The 18357-nt window shown below is 34.8% G+C and overlaps 1 protein-coding gene across 2 annotated transcripts in view; it reads left to right on the forward strand.

The window, feature by feature from the left end:
* Positions 1–18357, forward strand: part of BBS9 (Bardet-Biedl syndrome 9) — a 433858-nt gene that overhangs the window by 119411 nt on the left and 296090 nt on the right. For both annotated transcript variants that reach the window (XM_058528025.1, XM_058528034.1), the window contains exons 8-9: positions 7117–7300; positions 7932–8061. In XM_058528025.1, coding sequence (XP_058384008.1) covers positions 7117–7300; positions 7932–8061 — 314 coding nt within the window. The remainder of the gene's footprint in view (positions 1–7116; positions 7301–7931; positions 8062–18357) is intronic.

Raw genomic sequence — 18357 nt, forward strand, 5'->3', positions numbered from 1 at the left:
GTAGTAGTATTCTTCTATTTGTCCCTTATATTCTGAACTCCAGCCACACGGGGCTTCTCATTGTTCCAAGTATTCCATGACTCTTCTTGATTCTAGTCTTCTGTGTATGGTTTTCCTTCAGTCTAGAATATCCTTCACTCATTTATTTGCAAATATTTATTGCTACTGTTCTGTGCCACACTGAGGATGTATTCTGAAGTCAATTACAGTTGACTGATTTTCCCATTCTCCATTAATTAATGGAGTAAGAAATAGCAGTAGGACTTCCTTTCATTACACCACAGTCACTTGGCAGGACTGTGATGCCATGGAACATTATTAAATCTATTGCAGAGAAACAAATTTATCCAGGGGAATGCTTTTAATAAAGTAGTTGTGGGAAGATAGTTAATAGCTGCCTATGTTACTCAGAGCTACCTTTTAACTATTTGTTGATTTTTAATTTAATTCCATTGTAGTCAGAGAAATACTTTGTATGACTTGAATTCTTTTAAATTTATTGAAATTATTCTTATGGCCTAGGAATGGTCTATCTTGGTCAGACTTCAGTGTGCACCTGAAAAGAATGTTCATTTTTTGCTATTCTTGGTTGGAGTATTCTATAAATGTCAATTAGGTTAAATTACATGATAGCATTGTTCAAATCTTCTATATCCTTATTCGATTTTTGACTAATTTCTGTCAGTTATTGAGGGAGGGGTAGTGAAATCTCTGCCTGTAACTGTGGATTGTCTGTTTCTCCTTGAAATTTTATCAGTTTTTTGCTTCACATATTATAAAATTCTGTTATTAGGTACATAAACATTTAGGATTGTTATGTCTCAATAAATGTACCCCCCTTTCCTTATTAAATGACCCCTCTTTATCTTTTGCTCTGTAATCTTTGCTCTAAAACCTACTTAATCTGTTAGTAATATAGCCACTCAGTTTTCTTTTGATTAGTGTTATCATGATATATCTTTTCCCATCTTTTTACTTTTAATCAATTTATGTCTTTTGTACTTCAAGTGCATTTCTTGTAAGCAGCATATAGTTGGGTCTTTTGCTTTTTTATCCCATATGATATGCTCTCCCTTTATTGGGGCTTTTTAGACCATTTACATTTCATATGGCTATTGATATGGGTGGGTTTAAGTCTTTCATCTGGCCATATGATGTCTCTTTGTCCCATCTGTTCCTTGTTTTCTTTTTCCTGTTTTTCTGCTTTCTTTTGGAGTTATCCAATATTTTTTTATGATTCCATTTTATCTTTGTTGGCTTATAAGCCATAACTTTTTGTTTTGTTATTTTACTGGTTGCTTTAGAGTTAACAGTATATCTCTTTAACTTATCACAGTCTGCTTTCAGGTGATATTATGCTACTTCACATATAGTATAAGAACCATACTTCTGTTTCTCACCTTCTAGCCTTTGTGCTATTGTCATATATTTCAATTTTACATACAATATAAACTCCATATTACATTGTTATTATTTTTGTTTAAATAGTAAATATCTTTTAATGATATTTAAATTATAAGAAAAATATCATATGTTTACCTGTGTAATTACCTTTTCTGGCGCTCTTCGTTAATTTGTGTAGCTCCATATTTCCATCTGGTGTCATTTTCTTTCCTCTTGAAAGACTTCCTTTCACATTTCTTTCATTGTGGGTGATGAATTCTTTCAGTTTTTGTATGTCTGAAAAAGTGTCTTTGCCTTTGTGTTTGAAAATATATTCTTTGGGTATAAAATTTTAGATTGACGGATTTTTTTTCCCACAGTACTTTAAGAGGTTGTGCCACTGTCTTCTTGCTTGCATTGTTTCTCATGAGAAATCTGCTTTTATCCTTATCTTTGTTCCTCTGTACATAATGTCTTTTTTTCTGGCTGCTTTTCAGATTTTCTCTTATCACTTGTTTTTAGCAATTAGATTATGATGTGCTTTGTGTAGTTTTCTTTTGTTTCTCTTTTTTTGTGCTTATGATTCGTTGAGTTTCTTGCATCTGTGAATTTAGTTTTCATGAAATTTGGAAAATTTTGGATATTAATTCTTCAAGTATTTTTTCTGTCCTCCATCTTTTTCCTCTCCTTTGGAGACTCCAACTATACATACATTTAGGCTGCTTGAAGTGGTCTCACAGCTCACAGATTTTCTTTTCATTTTTTAAAAATTCTTTTCTCTCTCTTTCTCATTTTGAATAATTTCTACCTCTGTGTTTTCAGGGTCACTAATCTTTTTTCTGTAATGTCTAATCTGGTATTAATTGCCATCTGGTATAGTTTCCATCTCAACAAGTTCAGTTTTTTTTTATGTCTTCCATGTCTCTACCTAACTTTCTGAAAATATAGAATACAGTTATAGTAATTGTTTTAGTGTCTTTGCTTTCCAATTTTAACATCTGTATCAGTTTTGAGTCAGTTTTACTTGATTTATTTATCTCCTTATTGTGGATCACATTTTCCTGTTTCTTTACATGCCTGGTAACTTTTTATAAGATGCCAGATATAGTCAATTTTACTTTGTTGGGTGCCAGATTTTTGTGTTTCTATAACTGTTCTTGTGCTTAGGCCTGGGACGCAGTTAAGTTACTTGGAAACAGTTTGATCCTTTTGGGTCTGGCTTTTAAGACTTGCTAGGTGGGACCAGAGCAGTGCTCATTCTAGGGCTACTTATTCCCCACTTCTGAGGCAAAACCCTTTGGAGTGCTCTGCCTAGCTCTCTTTGAATTATGAGGTGTTCCAGTCTGGCTGGCAGGCATAGGCAGTATTCCAGGCCCTGTGTGAATGCTGGGCACTGTTACTTCTAATCCTTTTGGGTGGTTCTTTCCCTGGCTTTGGGTAGTTTCCTTACATGAATGTGCTGATAAGTATTCTACTAAATTATTTGAGAGGATTCTTTACAGATCTCAGAGTTCTGTGCCTGTGCTACACTCTCCTCTTTGGCACGCTATCTTGCGAACTCTAGCTGCCTTGATTTCTCTGCACTCTCAGCATCCATCTCCTCAACTCAGGGAGTCTGCTGGGCTCTGCTTGGCTTCTCCCTCCCTATGCTGCAGCCTGAAAACTCTCTCACAGCTGGAGCAATCATACCACTCACCTCATTTGCTTTCTGTCTTTAAGAGACTGCTGTCCTTTGTTGTCTGATGTCCAGTGCCTTGCAAACTATTGTTCTGTATATTTTGCTCATGTTGTGGTTGTTTCAGGTGGGATGTTAAATTCTTTTCCTATTGCTTCATCTTGGCTGGAAGTTGAAGAATTTTTAAATTCTTGTTCTTAGTAACCTTCTGTGTTTTTTTGAGACTCATTAATTCAGAATGTGGTGTATTTCCCTAAGGGAAGTCATAGAGAGTGGCACTCAGTACCTGGTGAATTGAAAGTTTTTAGCAACTGGATCTCAGCCTGTGGCCTCAGATACTTGATTTACCTGTCCTCTCCAAATGAATTGTCATCTCTGAGTCAGGGACACATCAGCCCAAGTTATAGACACTGATATATAATGCTAGAATGCCATCCCATTAAAATGTAATGAGAAATGTAACTGCCACAGGCTAACATTCATGTCTTGTGTCCAGTGGAATCTTTTCATATAGATAAGCTACACTTGAACTAAATGGTAGTCAAATGATTTCTTGGGTTAAATTCTAATTCAAATTAAGACAGTCTGGTTCATTCACCTATATTCACTATGCTGTCTCACTTCTCCAGATTGTTCTTATATACACACTGACAATATTTGTCTCTCTGACCAGCCACATTTGTATTTCATACCTTCTTCAGATATTTTAATACCTAAAGTAGATAGATTAATACCTAAATCATGTCTCGATGGCCAGAAATCCATCTGTACCTTTAATGTGACTTTTCATATCTCTTCTCTGACCCATTATTTATTGGTTATAGTCTAACTTTGAGGGCAATCTTATTTCCTCTTTGTCCAGATATTTTTGTGAAGATATCTCACTGTCACTGCCATATACAATATATGCCTGTCAGCCAATGTTTTTCAAAATAGTATCCCTTTGCTCTTTTGTGTTTTCTTGATTTGGAAATATTAATTGCTTGGGAGCTGAGTTCTGAAAAACTCTTCCTTTACATGTCCATTTTACATCCATTCTTTCATTATTTTAAGAAGCATTTATTAAACATTGACCATGTTCCAGAGATGAGTACCCTGGAGTGGTTCCTATGTGTAGAGGATCCTGTCTATACTACTGATTATTAAATTTGATTTGCAAAGTAAACACGAGATTTCTTATGGAAATTTTTCAGTGAAGTAGATAACTTCATTATGAGTATATATCTATATATTTTAGCAAGCCATGGTCCCTCTTCCTCCCTGATAGGACTTGTGTACAAGCAACTCACTTTGCATGGGGCATTTTCCCACCCTCTCCTCTACCCACTTTTTTTCCCTCCATTTATTGAGGTATAATTGACAAGTAAAAATTATTTATATTTATGGTGTACAATGTGATGTTTTGATATATGTATGCATTGTGAAATTATTACCAAAATCAAGATAATTAATATATCTGTCACCTCATAAAGTTATTTTTTTTAACGGTAAGAATATTTAAGATCTACTCTCTTAACAAATTTCAAGTATACAATACAGTATTACAACTATAGTCACCATGCTGTACATTAGATCTCCAGAACTTATTCATCCTGTGTAACTGAAACTTTGTACTCTTTGACCAGTATCTCCCTATTCCCCCTATCCCCCAGACCCTGGCAACCACCATTTACTCTTTGCTTTCTATGAGTTTGACTTTTTTAGATTCCACATATAAGTGAGATCATGCAGCATTTGTCTTTGTGTGCCTGGCTTATTTCACTTAGCAAAATGTCCTCCAAGTTCATCCACGTTGTTACAAGTGTTAGAATTAACTTCTTTTTTTACAACTAAATAATATTCTATTCTGTGTGTGTGTGTGTGTGTATACACACACACACACACACACACACACACACACACACACACCCCACATTTTCTTTATCCATTCATCCACTGATGGACACTTAGATTGATTCCATATCTTGGCTATTGTGAATAATGCTGCAATGAATCAGAGTGTGCAGCTAATTCTTCAAGATACTGATTTCATTTCCTTTGGATAAATACCCAGAAATGGGATTGCTGGATCATATGTTAGTTCTATTTTTAATTTTTTGAGGAACCTCCATACTGTTTTCCATAGTGACTGCACCAGTTTACATCCTCACCAACAGTGCACAAGGATTCCCTTTTCTCGACATCCTTGCCAGCATTTGTTACCTCTTGTCTTTTTGATAATAGCCATTCTAACAGGTGTGAGATGATGTCTCAGGGTGGTTCGATTTGCATTTCCCTGATGATTAGTGATGTTGAGCATTTTTTCATATACCTGTTGACCATTTGTATGTCTTCTTTAGAGAAATGTCTATTCAGGTCTTTTGCCTGTTTTTTAATTTGTTCATTTTCTTACTACTGGGTTGTCTGAGTTCCTTATATATTTTTGGATATTAACCTTTTATTGAATATATCGTTTGTAAATATTGTCTCCCATTCCACAGATTGTCTCTTCACTCTGTTGTTTCCTTTGTTGCACAGAAGCTTTTTAGTTTATGCAATCCCATTAGTCTTTTTTTTTGGGTGAGGAAGAGTCACGTTGAGCTAACATCTGTTGCCAATCTTCCTGTTTTTTTGCTTGAGGAAGATTAGCCTTGAGCTAACATCTGTGCCAGTCTTCCTCTATTTTGTATGTGGGTTGCCCACCTCATGGCTTGATGAGTGGTATGAGTCTGCGCCTGGTATCTGAATCCGTGAGCCCCGGCAGCTGAAGCAGAGTGTGCTGAACTTAACTACTATGCCATGGGGCTGCTCCCCGATTAGTCTGTTTTTGCTTTTGTTTCCTGTGCTTCAGGGTCATATCCAAAAATCATTGCCCAGACAAATGTCAAGAAGCTTTTCCTTGTGTTTTCTCCTAATAGTTTTACAGTTTCACGTCTTACATTTAAGTCTTTAATCCATTTTGAGTTGATTTTTGTATCTGGTGTGAGATAGGAGTCCAATTCATTCTTCTGCATGTGGATATCTAGTTTTCCCAAGTGGATATTTTACATTTATTGAAGAGACTGTCCTTTCCCCATTGTGGGTTCTTGGTGCCTGTGTCAAAGATCATTTGACTGAAAATGCATAGATTTTTCTGGGCTTTCTATTCTGTTCCATTGGTCTATGTTTCTGTTTTAATGCCATTGCTATGCTGTTTTGATTACTATAGCTTTGTCGTATATTTGGGAATCAGGTAGTGTGATGCCTCCAGCCTTATTCTGTTTTTTTTTTTTTTGTGAGGAAGATCAGCCCTGAGCTAACATCCATGCTAATCCTCCTCTTTTTGCTGAGGAAGACCGGCTCTGAGCTAACGTCTATTGCCAATCCTCCTCCTTTTTCTCCCCAAAGCCCCAGTCGATAGTTGTATGTCATAGTTGCACATCCTTTTAGTTGCTGTATGTGGGACGCGGCCTCAGCATGGCCGGAGAAGCAGTGCGTCGGTGCGCACCCGGGATCCGAACCCGGGCCGCCAGTAGCGGAGCGCACGCACTTAACCGCTAAGCCACGGGGCCGGCCCAGCCTTATTCTTTTTGCTCAAAATTACTTTGGCTATTCGGGATCTCTTGTGGTTACATACAAATTTTAGGATTGTTTTTTTCTATTTCTGTGAAAAATGCCATTGGAATTTTGATAGGGATTTGAATCTGTAGATAGTTTTGGGTAGTATGGACATTTTAACAATATTAATTCTTCCAATTCATGAACACAGTATATCTTTCCATTTATTTGTGTCTTCTTCAATTTCTTTCATCAATGTTTTATAGTTTTCAATGTATAGATCTTTTAACTCCTTGGTTAAATTTATTATGAGTATTTTTGAACCACCGAATAGCTACTATCATCTGGTAAAGGATGAGGCAAAACCTACTAGAGTCTATAAAATATCAGAAGTATGGTCATAGCCAAAAAAAAAGTGAGTGAAGATTAGCCAAACTTTATGTATGCTTTGTCACAATGTAGTTTCTTAGTTGTATTGTTATGAAAATGACTGAAATATTCTGTTTTTAGCAACTAAATTCATCTTAGGTTTTGCTTTGCAGGTGGATTGGACTCTAAATATTGGAGAGCAAGCCCTTGATATATGTGTTGTCTCTTTCAATCAGTCGGCATCTTCTGTTTTTGTTCTTGGTGAAAGAAACTTTTTTTGCCTTAAGGATAATGGACAAATTCGATTCATGAAGAAACTTGATTGTAGCCCAAGTTGTTTTCTCCCATATTGCTCAGGTGTGTAGAAAGATTTTCTTTTATCTTTTCCATATGTCAAGGCTGTGTTATATACATCTGAAAAAGTCACACTCACAAACATATATTTTAAAAATCTAGGAAAATCGTTCTATACTGAACGTGTAATGGAAACTTTAACTTTTAAAGTTTGAATAGAAGTTTGATATAAATCACACATTTGGTTTTGTCAATCATTTTACTTTGTACAAAATGACTTGTAGAATTGGCCTCCAGTATGCGTTAATGCTTTCCATAATGTGCTTGCAAGAGAACATCAGACTCTATTTTCATAAGCAGAATGGAGCATAGTAATGTCTAATAGAATGACTCATCTGTAGTGAATGCTTAAGCTCATTAGCTTAAATGTGTTAAATATTAATGAAATTCACGCTTTCTAGATGAAATGCAAAAATGTTGGCTACTCTCTAGTTACAGTTTCCAAGTCTGTAAAATGATTCTTTTTCTTTTTGATATTGGTAGCTTACAGTTGAAAAATAATGTTTTATCAAAATCTTTATGCATTAAGATAAAGATATGAGTATTAGTTTGTATCATAAATATCCTAAAAGAGAAATAATATTCTGTTGCAAATGACTGTTTTCTTATCATCCTCTTTATCTTTAACCTACAGTTTCTGAAGGAACAATAAATACTTTGATTGGAAACCATAATAACATGTTGCATATTTATGAGGATGTGACACTGAAGTGGGCCACTCAACTTCCCCATATTCCTGTGGCAGTAAGAGTGGGCTGTTTGCAGTAAGTGATTTCATTTAACATAGTTTTTTTTTAGAGAATCTTAGTTAAGGAATTTTCTAGAAGTTTTATGAAAAAAATGCCAAGTGATTTTACTAGAAAATGACAAGTGACATTGTAGTGTGAATGTCTATAATAGAAATAACTTAAAATATAACTTTTATTGAAAAAGGATATAAAAACACCCTAACTAGCAGCATTAATCATTTTCATTTAGTGTCTCTAGCAAGATATCTTTTATATATTAAAGATTTCAAGAAAATGGTTTGCTTGATAGTTTCCTTAAAATAGAAAAGGATTTCTTCAAGCATTTGATGGATCCCATTTACAGATCATTTATTGATAGACTATGAGAATATTACACTTAAGAACTTGTTTCAGACCTTATTATGTCAAGTGATGCAGAATTGCTAGTGATTATGTGTTTGAGACAAGTTTAGATTTTAAATAGGGCCACTTTGCATTCAAAATGAAAGACAAAGTCCGTATCTTAACACTAAATTTACAAAGTTTTCAAAAATGAGAGAAACGAGACATCTAAGTGTGTAATTTTTCTAGGTTATCAGTATAAAAGGCAAGATCCTGGCAAACTCTTTTGCATCTCAGATTATGTTTAGGAATTGTAAATCTCAGTAAATGTGTAGAAACACAACTTTCTATAAAGCTTCATAGATTCCCAGGTCTGTTCAGTTCTGCTTACTTAGATCATTTTATTACGCATTTAAAAACCATATGTACGATTCTTCAGTGACACCTATAGTATCTGATCAGTATGACTAATCCCCCAAATTAAGAAGTTGAGTGTGTAATATTATTGTTGGAGCTGAATAAAGGATATTCATATTTGCATTGATGGTTAATCTAAAACTTGACAATTGGAAAAGTGAAAACAGTGTTTTGAAAACATTGAATATTTTTAAAAGAAGTTGCTTTCTCACGTTTTATGAGAAAATACTGTCATATAATTGTTGTGCACTTAACACAAATTATAGTTATTTTGTATCTGAAGAAAAATTCAAAATTTTGAGTTTGGCTTTTGCATTGTCCACCAGATGGTCTTTTAAGTTTAACGAAACACTCAGACTCGCAGGACATTTTGCATCAGATTTACTCAGGAGGATTTAGAACAGGAAAAACATCTTGCCAGCAGGGCAACATCACGTATTTCTCTTCTGGGAGAGTAATTCTCTCAGCAGTTCATATATCCATCTAAGAGCTGTTCTCTTTGGCCCCCCAAGTGACAGCTCAGGTGCAAGAAGACAGATCCACACTGGTAGGTATGCGGCCCATCTTGGCTGATAGTCTCCATGCTCCTCAGGAGCCAATATCTTTAAATACTAAAAAGTCATTGTGGTTTTTGTGTGTATGTGGGGCATGGGAGACCGATGGATAGGAAGACCTTATTGAAAACATTTAGTTGAAATACTTATCTTACATATAAATTTTTTACAAGGAATGTGCCTATTTCAAGAGTCAGTATACTCAGGGAAGCTCAAAGATATGGCTTCTCAGCAAACCTTTATGATAAATTTATAGTTTCTGGTCCAGATGTAACTTTCAAGTCATGAGTCCAATAGTAACTGAAATTATTATGAGTAAAAAATCGAATTTCCGTATAGTGTGCATCAAGATACTTATGTTCAAAAGTAGCCTGTCACATCTAAACTTAGGTACTTGTGAGTGAAGCTTCCTATTTCTCATAGATTTTCAAGATCATAATTATAAACAATTAAATGCAAATATTGCCATTAGTGTTTTCCACAGTTAATTAATGTTTTGCAATAAATTCTAATTATTCAATAGAAGACTTTTCTTATTTTTATATACTTTAACATAAAAGTATAGGATTAGATTGTTTAAAAAAATTTCATTTCAACTTACAGTAGAATTTTAAAAGTGATTATTACTGACTTAGCTATATAGCATGTTTATATTTAGAAGTTACTATTTGAAATTAGAAGCACTGAAATAATTTTGCTCCTGCTTTTTATTACTTTTAGAGTTAAACTTTTTTGATAAAAGCTTCCTTGGCTGAATGTGTTTATTTGTCAAGGAAATTGCTGCTATTTTAATATATTTCTTTTCAATGAATAAGAAATATTGGATTTGGATCAAGTTGATGCAATTATACTTAATAACAGCATTTTGCTCAGAAACTGAGATGCTTTATTTCCTCCCACACTCCTCTACTTGGCAGCCCTAGTCCTCTCTACCTTGTTTATTATAAACCAATTCTAAATCTGTCTGTGTTTCCTTCTTTGTTTTCAGAGTAAATGGCATTCTTGATTAGATAGTGTTCTTTTAGTTTAATTATTTTAATTTTTGTGGATTAGACTATGGGAATATGAAATAAGTACTATACAGGTTACAGAATCAGAAGAGCCTGAATGTGATAATGTTCTTTAAATTCTTAGCTATTACTGTTTTCCTCTCATTTCACAAAGTAGCTATGGAAGTCTGCCGAGTATCTTACCTCTGCTGTAGTCAGTTTCCCAAATGGCATATAAAGATCATCATTTATCGGTAACGTTATTCTCTCTAGAGATATTAAATATACCCATAAGTGGAAGTCTACTTGAATGAACATTAGTGATGAGGACCTTTCCAAACTTTAGCTGGCAGCCGCAGCCATAGTGCTTTAAAATCTTATTGCAGCTCATTTTTTAATATAAACAATTTGGTCTAGCACTTCAGTGTTTTTCTTCCTAGGCTATATCCACTATAGTAACTTATTATAACTTCAGTATTTAACATTTTATTCTTTAGCTTTCATTGATATGGTATTCTTTTTTTTTTTTTTTTTTTTTTTTTTTTTTTTTTTTTGTGAGGAGATCAGCCCTGAGCTAACATCCGCCAATCCTCCTCCTTTTTTCCTGAGGAAGACGGCCCTGGGCCAACATCGGTGCCCATCTTCCTCCACTTCATATGGGACGCCGCCACAGCATGGCTTACCAAGCAGTGCGTCGGTGCGCGCCCGGGATCCGAACCAGCGAACCCCGGGCCGCCGCAGCGGAGCGCGCGCACTTTAACCGCTTGCGCCACCGGGCCGGCCCCTGATATGGTATTCTTGACCAGAATATTTCCCCCATTTCTTCTCTGGATTTTCAAATTTCTCCTATCTTTGAGTCCTAACAAGTCACATAAATAAGCCTTCCCTCTCTACATCCACGCTGGTCCCTTTCTTCTTGTATCATGTTGGTGACTTCTCCCCAACACACTCCTTTAAAGTAGGGACCTTTTCTACTTTGGCATATCACACTGATTAATCAGTCAGAAAGCTGAACATATGGTTTGTCTTGGTTAGTGCCTGTGGAGTCGATTCTGATTCCCAGTGATGCACTGTGCAGCAGAGCTGAACCCCGCCTGCTCTTTGTGCGTCTGTATCAGACCATGCTCTGCAGCTCTTCATAGGGTTTTCATGGCCAATTGTTGCTGGGGAGAGAATTATGGACAACTTGATTTTTGTTCTGTTGTAAATAACTAGTTCTTTATGTCTGGTTGCTCGTAGAATGTTTTTCATTTTCTCTGTAAATGCCACATTTGCCATTATATATTTGTATGATATTATTTTCCTTGATTTAATTGGGAATGTAATGAATTTAATCTGTTTAAACATTTGTTTGGCTGCTGAACCAAGTTTCCTTACGTCATATCTTTGATTATTTCTTCAGTTCTGTTTGGTGTAGTCCATCCTTCAGGGAAACTAATGTCTTTTTATTGGCTATTTATTTTCTGTTCCCCGTATCTGCTATCTTCTTCTTCATAATTTTCATTTCTTTGTCATTTTTTCCCGTTTTCTGGGAGAGTGTCTGAATTTTCTGTTCTGTATCACTGGTTTGAGCTTCCACAGCATTGGTTTTGCTCTTTTCTATGTCTACCAGTAGAGACTTTTTTAGTCCACTGAGGTGATATCTTTCTCCTTCCCACATACCTCCCACCTCCTGCATCTTTGGTATTATTAACCAGCATAGTACATGGCAGGCTACAATTCCCATGATGCACTTGTACCAGGTACATCTTACTCTGAAACATGTTTATAGTGTTTGTTTTGGGACTCTCTCGAGCGTGTAATGTGCTACTATTAATTTCTGTCCTTTACTTGGCCAGTTGTTTTGTAGAGTTTGTTACCTCTGTATGGATGTAGCTAGAGAGTATAGAGGGGCCAAGGGCAGTTGTAGAGGTGGGAAAGGTTCAGATGGATAGGGATAAAATACATTGCTTCCATCATGGGTCAGATTTGAAATAGTAATAGATGTCTGCATAGTTTTTTTTTTTTGATGAGGAAGATTAGCCCTGAGCTAACATCTGATGCCAATCCTCCTCTTTTTGCTGAGGAAGATTGGCCCTGGGCTAACATCCATGCCCATCTTCCTCCACTTTATATGGGGTGCTGCTACAGCATGGCTTGACAAACGGTGCATCCATGCACGCCTGGGATCCGAACCTGCGAACCCTGGGCTGCTGAAGCGGAGCGCACGCACTTAACCACTACGGCACTGGGCTAGCCCCAAAATGTCTGCGTGTTTTTATGGTTTGTTTAGAAGCTGGGTTTCTGAACCAGACTGCGGCAAGGATTGGGATTAGGGAAGAAGAATGAAACATCTTCCTACCTTTGTTCAGGTGGTCTCTATGTAGTGAAGCTGGAGTGTGAGATCAGCTAAAGCTGCATTTTTGGTTTCATCTACCTGATAATTAGTCTAAATTTGTTTTAGGTTTTGGATTTACAGTTTATGGGGTTGTTTTCCTCTCTCTCCTCCTCCCTTTCTCCCTTTTTCCAATGATTTTTGTGCCTATCTCTTTGTCTTTTTTCAGTTTTCAGTTCCTGCATGGCTGTTTTAGTTAGCTATTGGAGAGATTGCATTGAGGGCTGTTGCCATATTGAATTGAACATTTCAGAAGAGCCTTAGGATCATATTATTAAATTGCAGAAAAAAAATCTAATTGGGAATTGGATTGGAATAACACAGAATTTAGGAATTCTTTTGGAGAATTGGCTTTATTTCCAGTTCTGACTACCTTTTAATTTCCAAAAATAATTTCCATTCAAGTTAGATATTGAGTAGTATAGTGTTTTTTGTTTTTTTTTTTGAGAAAAATTTAAAAATAAAATGTCAACCTTTTAGAAAGATTTGGTCCTTGAATGATGGCTGAGTTCTTGACTTTACACAGAAAATATTACTGTCTTTAGTAATCCTACTGTCCTCCCTGCCCAATTAATATTTGGTCTTATTTTGTGCAGTATTCATTATAGTTAAATTCTAGTTCAATGAAAGAATTTGCATGCTTTCATGAAATTTGATATAGTGAGTTTTGACATTAATATGATTATTTTCTTAATTTTCCCTTTTCCCCATCAAAATGTAGTATTTATATTCTTTTGGTGATTTTTTTAGGAATTGTACTTTTGGTTGTAACTGATGCTTTTGGTGTAGTGATTAAATTAAATTTAATTTATTATACTTAAATAAACTTAAGTTTAATTTTACTGTGTTTAAGCTTACTGAATTGCAGTGTTTTCACCATTGTTTTTCCTGAGAAGTCTAGCTCCTTTCTCCATTTTTTGTTTTGTTTTGCCTTTTCATTCTTTTTGGGAAGTAAAAAATATCTTCTGTATTAATAGTGGTAAATCAGTTTTAAAGAAACCCACTGTGACTTAAGCAGTGTAAGATTATAATTAAATTTTTAACCAGAAATATTAAATAGGGTGAGAGACCCTTTACCAGAAAAGGGAGGTCTTCAGTTTGGGGCTGGATGGGCCTGCTAATGCAACACGGTAGATTATAATTTAACGTGAGGAGTTGTGGGGGAAGGAAGAACAGAATGTATCATATTTGGTGTGGTTTTTCTTCCTCTTATTGTTGGTACCTCAGTAACCATGGTTTGGACAAATTGTTTTTATCAAGTCTATTGAAGCTTTTTTTGGGTAAAATGAATTGCATTATTTTTGATGGTCATCATTACTTGCATGCACGTATTTCCATTGTGTGAGGTCAAGGTCTTTAATGAAGTGATCTTTAGATTTTATATTGATTGTGTTTTACATTGGTTGAATAAGAATTGTGCTTGTAATGTCCCTATAGCCTTGTGGCTAAGCCATTGTTGATATATGGCCTGTCATTTGGTATGCTCCTTTTATGAACTGCTATATCACTACTTTTATTCATGAGGAAAAGACTTGCAGTAATCTTGTGAATAAATTTAAAAGCCATATCTTTATTGTTATTTGTCACTTGGGGTTATAACCCTCAGAAAAACTCCTTATGAACGTTAGAAATCTTCTGCTTGGTCTCATGTTTTCATTATCATTTTATTTTTTATGTAATGTAAAATACGGCATCCTACATTCTCATGAAAAGTTTAATAGTAATTACAGTTCCAGATTGTTTGACTTTGTTACATTCCATAGTAAATCTGTTTAATTTGCCTGCCAGAGATTTTAGAAACACTGTATAGCCAAGAATAAGGAGTTGCACTTAGAATGCTAGATGGGTTCATACTTTTCTGTTTTATAAATTAAATGTTTCAATGGTAGAATTCTCCTTATTACCATGTATTTCCACTGAAAAATTTCTTTAGACACACTGTCATTGAAACTGTGAACTTCTCTTAAAAATGAAGCTCTCAATCTCAAAGAAAATAATCTATATGGAAATCCTTTTGTGTTTTGAGTTTAGTTCTCTATCCCATAAGGGATATAAGGGTTAATTTGATAGTGGATATGGAGGGTAGCGGGGGAATCAGTTGTTTAATAGAGTTGTAGCCAGCAAGAAAGTGTTTTGCTTTTCACTAGTTATGGTGGGTGTTTCCTTTTAGTAAGCACATATCTCCTTGACTCTCTGGTCCTGGAGATCATTTGTATCAGGTTGGTGACTTGCTTTCATCTTTCTTGGAAATATGTACAATTCTACATCTTTTGTCCTCACTTCAAATACTCTGGTTTCAAAGATAGAATTAGTTTTTTTTTTTTTTTTTTTTTTTAATATCTCTATTTCCCCGAGGAGAAAGGTTACATTTTCTAAGTTGGTTACTGGAGAATATAAAAGTGAAACAAACTGATTTTTTGGGTAGCTTTAGGTTTATATGCTGCTAAGAACTTTGGAACCTTGGATGGACTTAGTTCCTTTACCCTGTTAACCAGTATATGGCCTATATTTCGGAACTAGCTTTGGAGTGTAAATCTAGGTTATTGCCAAAATAAAAAAGAGTGTTTGTAAATGTATAATTTTATTGTATAGGCTAAAGTTGGATGACTTAAAATTAACATAGAATCAGTTGTTATCTGAAAGGAAATGCAAGAAATACAGCAGTATTTATTGCCTGCTATGCACTGGTATCATTAGGATCTTAAATTCTAAAAAGAACTACATTAGCAGCTTATTCAAAACTTTTGATGTGTTTAGTATATCAGGTTTAATAGTTTAGAAACCTTGTCTAACTCCCTACATCTTCAAAAAACATTTGGGAGAGTTATGATGCACTTTTTTCATTTCAAGAGAACAGCATATTAATTAAAATTGCTAAAAACAGGGTTGAAAAATATGATATAGTCAAATAATCATGTCATCATTTAAGTCCTCTTTGTAACTTTAACTTGAAACTTGCAAGTAAATTGAATCACTTCTCTAAAATAGGGCTTTAACTTTCAATTATCTGACCTCTGAGATCCGCAGAATCTGCCACTGAACAGATAGGAGGGTTCCTATATATTCTAAATGGATATCTGTATTCAGTGGTTTTCCTGCCTGTAGGTAGATATACTCTACTGCCTTGTTTACTGAACTGCAGTTTACTATTTAAAATAAGTGTAAAATAAAAACAAAGTTACTGGCTGCTTTATTGATGTGCTGAAAAAAAAAAAAAAGAGACAGATACCCATATACTTGGTTTTGAGTGTGGATTATTTAAAACCATAGAGGAAAACTGTACTAATTCAAAGTTAAAGTGTTTTTGTTTTAAATAAGTGGAAAATGACAGAATGCCGTTATTGAACATTAATTCGCTAATGTAGAGCCTATGTTCTAATTAGAACTTATGTTCAAATCTTGATAAGCCTTGGCTAGATAAAAACTTTGCTTGGCACAGAAAAAAAGATTTATTATCCTTTTATGCCTTGTAGTTCATCAAAAAATCATCTTTAATTTTCAAATGCTTTGAGTGAGAGTATTTTAATGTTTGTAGATAGCATGTTTTACATATTATGAAGATGTTTTAGAGCATACATTGATTGTCCAATTAATAATGTGTTCTTTCACCATAACACTTTTCCAAGAGTCCAAATAATAATAATAATAGCTAATATTTATTTCACTTACCATGCACCAGGCTGTATTCTAAGTGCTTTGCACATATTAATTTATTTAATTCTTCTAAGAACAGTTACTATTATTAGCATCCCCACTTTATAGATGATGAAACTGAGGCATAGAAAGATCGAGTAACACGCCCAAGCTCATAATCAAACACATGAACAACTAATTATAGCGTAAGTGGGCTAGTGTTATAATATACGAAAGCAGAAAATGATGGGCCATTCAGAGTATTTATTCCACCATGCTGCCGGAAGTAGAAGTCCCAACTCTTTTTGTTTCTACTAAAAAACTCTCATACCTTTTCTTTCTCCAAAATAGTTGCTTCCCTTTCAGACTAGTGCTACCCAATATTCAATCAAATGAGAAGTATGTTATTCGAAGTTATAATGGTAAATATCTGAAAAACCAGAAAGCAGAGGCATAAAACAAAAGTGATTACTTTTGTAGTGTGAGACTGAGGGGTGGAAGAGTCTGGGTATGTTCTTTAAATATATTTTAGAAGGTCTCAGGTGTTCTAAAAATCAGCTCCAGTCTTTGGAAAAATAAGGATGCTGCCAAGGCTCTTTTCATTTAAATCTAAAATAGTTTAGATGTATTAGATTTAAACATAAATCTTTAGGAATGAATGAAAAATGAAAGATAAATTACTAAGTATTTTAATTAAGAAGAACAGTGTTGTAGAAAATTATTCCTTTTTTCTTTTTATTTAAAGGAAAAATTATGGTTTGTAAATTAGAAATTACTAGTATTTTCATGGTCAAAATACAATGAAGGGCCGGCCCAGTGGCCTGGCGGTTAAGTTCGTGCATTCGGCTTTGGCAGCCTGGGGTTCGCAGATTCGGATCCTGGATGTGGACCTACTCACCACTCGTCAAGCCATGATGAGGTGGCGTCCCACATAGAAGAACTGGAAGGACCTACAACTAGGATATACAACTATGTACTGGTGCTTTGGGGAGAAAAAAAGAAAAAAGAGGAAGAGTGGCAATAGATGTTAGCTCAGGGCCAATCTTCCTCAAAAAAATAGAGTGAATTAAAAAAAAAGCCTTAGATTTAAAAAAAATACAATGAAAAAAATAGTACCTTTTGCTTTTGGATGTGGCATTTCAGAATGCTACCTTTAACTTTTCATTTATGTTTATTTCCAAAAGCAAATTTCTCTCCTCTTATTCCCTCTTTTTACCTTCATATTTTAAATGAGTAGGTACAGTTCATATTAGTTGAACATTTAAAAAATTTTCTTGGAAGGAAAATTATTGTGAATTGGACCATATAACATTTTACCTTTAGAAATGAATTTTACAAAGATTTTGAACGTTTAGGAGTATAAAAATTCTGCATTCCCCTTTTCAAAAAACTTTGTTAGTGATGGAACAGGCAAATGTGACATCTGTTAAGATCTGTAGTTGGAAAAAAACATTCTGTACTTCCCAAAGCCTTGGCTATGCCCATAGTGTGTGAATGCAGCGTAAGGCTAGTGTATGAGTGAGCAGCATCAGGAACAGTTTCTATGGAAACAATATCCAGAGTACTTAAAGGTTAGAGGAAATATACGAAGAATTAAAACACAACCATATTGGGAGGAATAGAGGAATGGAATTAAAAAAGTTATCTCACTGCTTTTTCAATTTCTGCAGGCTTCCAGATGGTAGGAAATGCTTTGTTCTTCCCTCCAACCCATCTGTTGTTCTTTAGTGTAACTGACATCACTGTGACTACTGCAACCATTAAAGCATCACCATATAAAAATGGCAAAATTTAGAACTTATTACATAGTTTTATGGAAAGAAGATTACAATAATCAAAGTTATAGTGTGTTGAAAGATTTGCTCTTTTATTTTTTGGTGTGTGTGGTATAGTGGTATGATAGAAGTAGTGCCCAGGAATGACGTACTCTAAGATTAGAATAGATTTCCCTTATTTGAGTTGGTGTAGAAAATTCTTCATGACTTAGAATTAAACACAGAGATTTCTTTATATATAATTGAAA

This window comes from Diceros bicornis, chromosome 3, assembly GCF_020826845.1.
Source record: "Diceros bicornis minor isolate mBicDic1 chromosome 3, mDicBic1.mat.cur, whole genome shotgun sequence".
Lineage (NCBI taxonomy): Eukaryota > Metazoa > Chordata > Mammalia > Perissodactyla > Rhinocerotidae > Diceros > Diceros bicornis.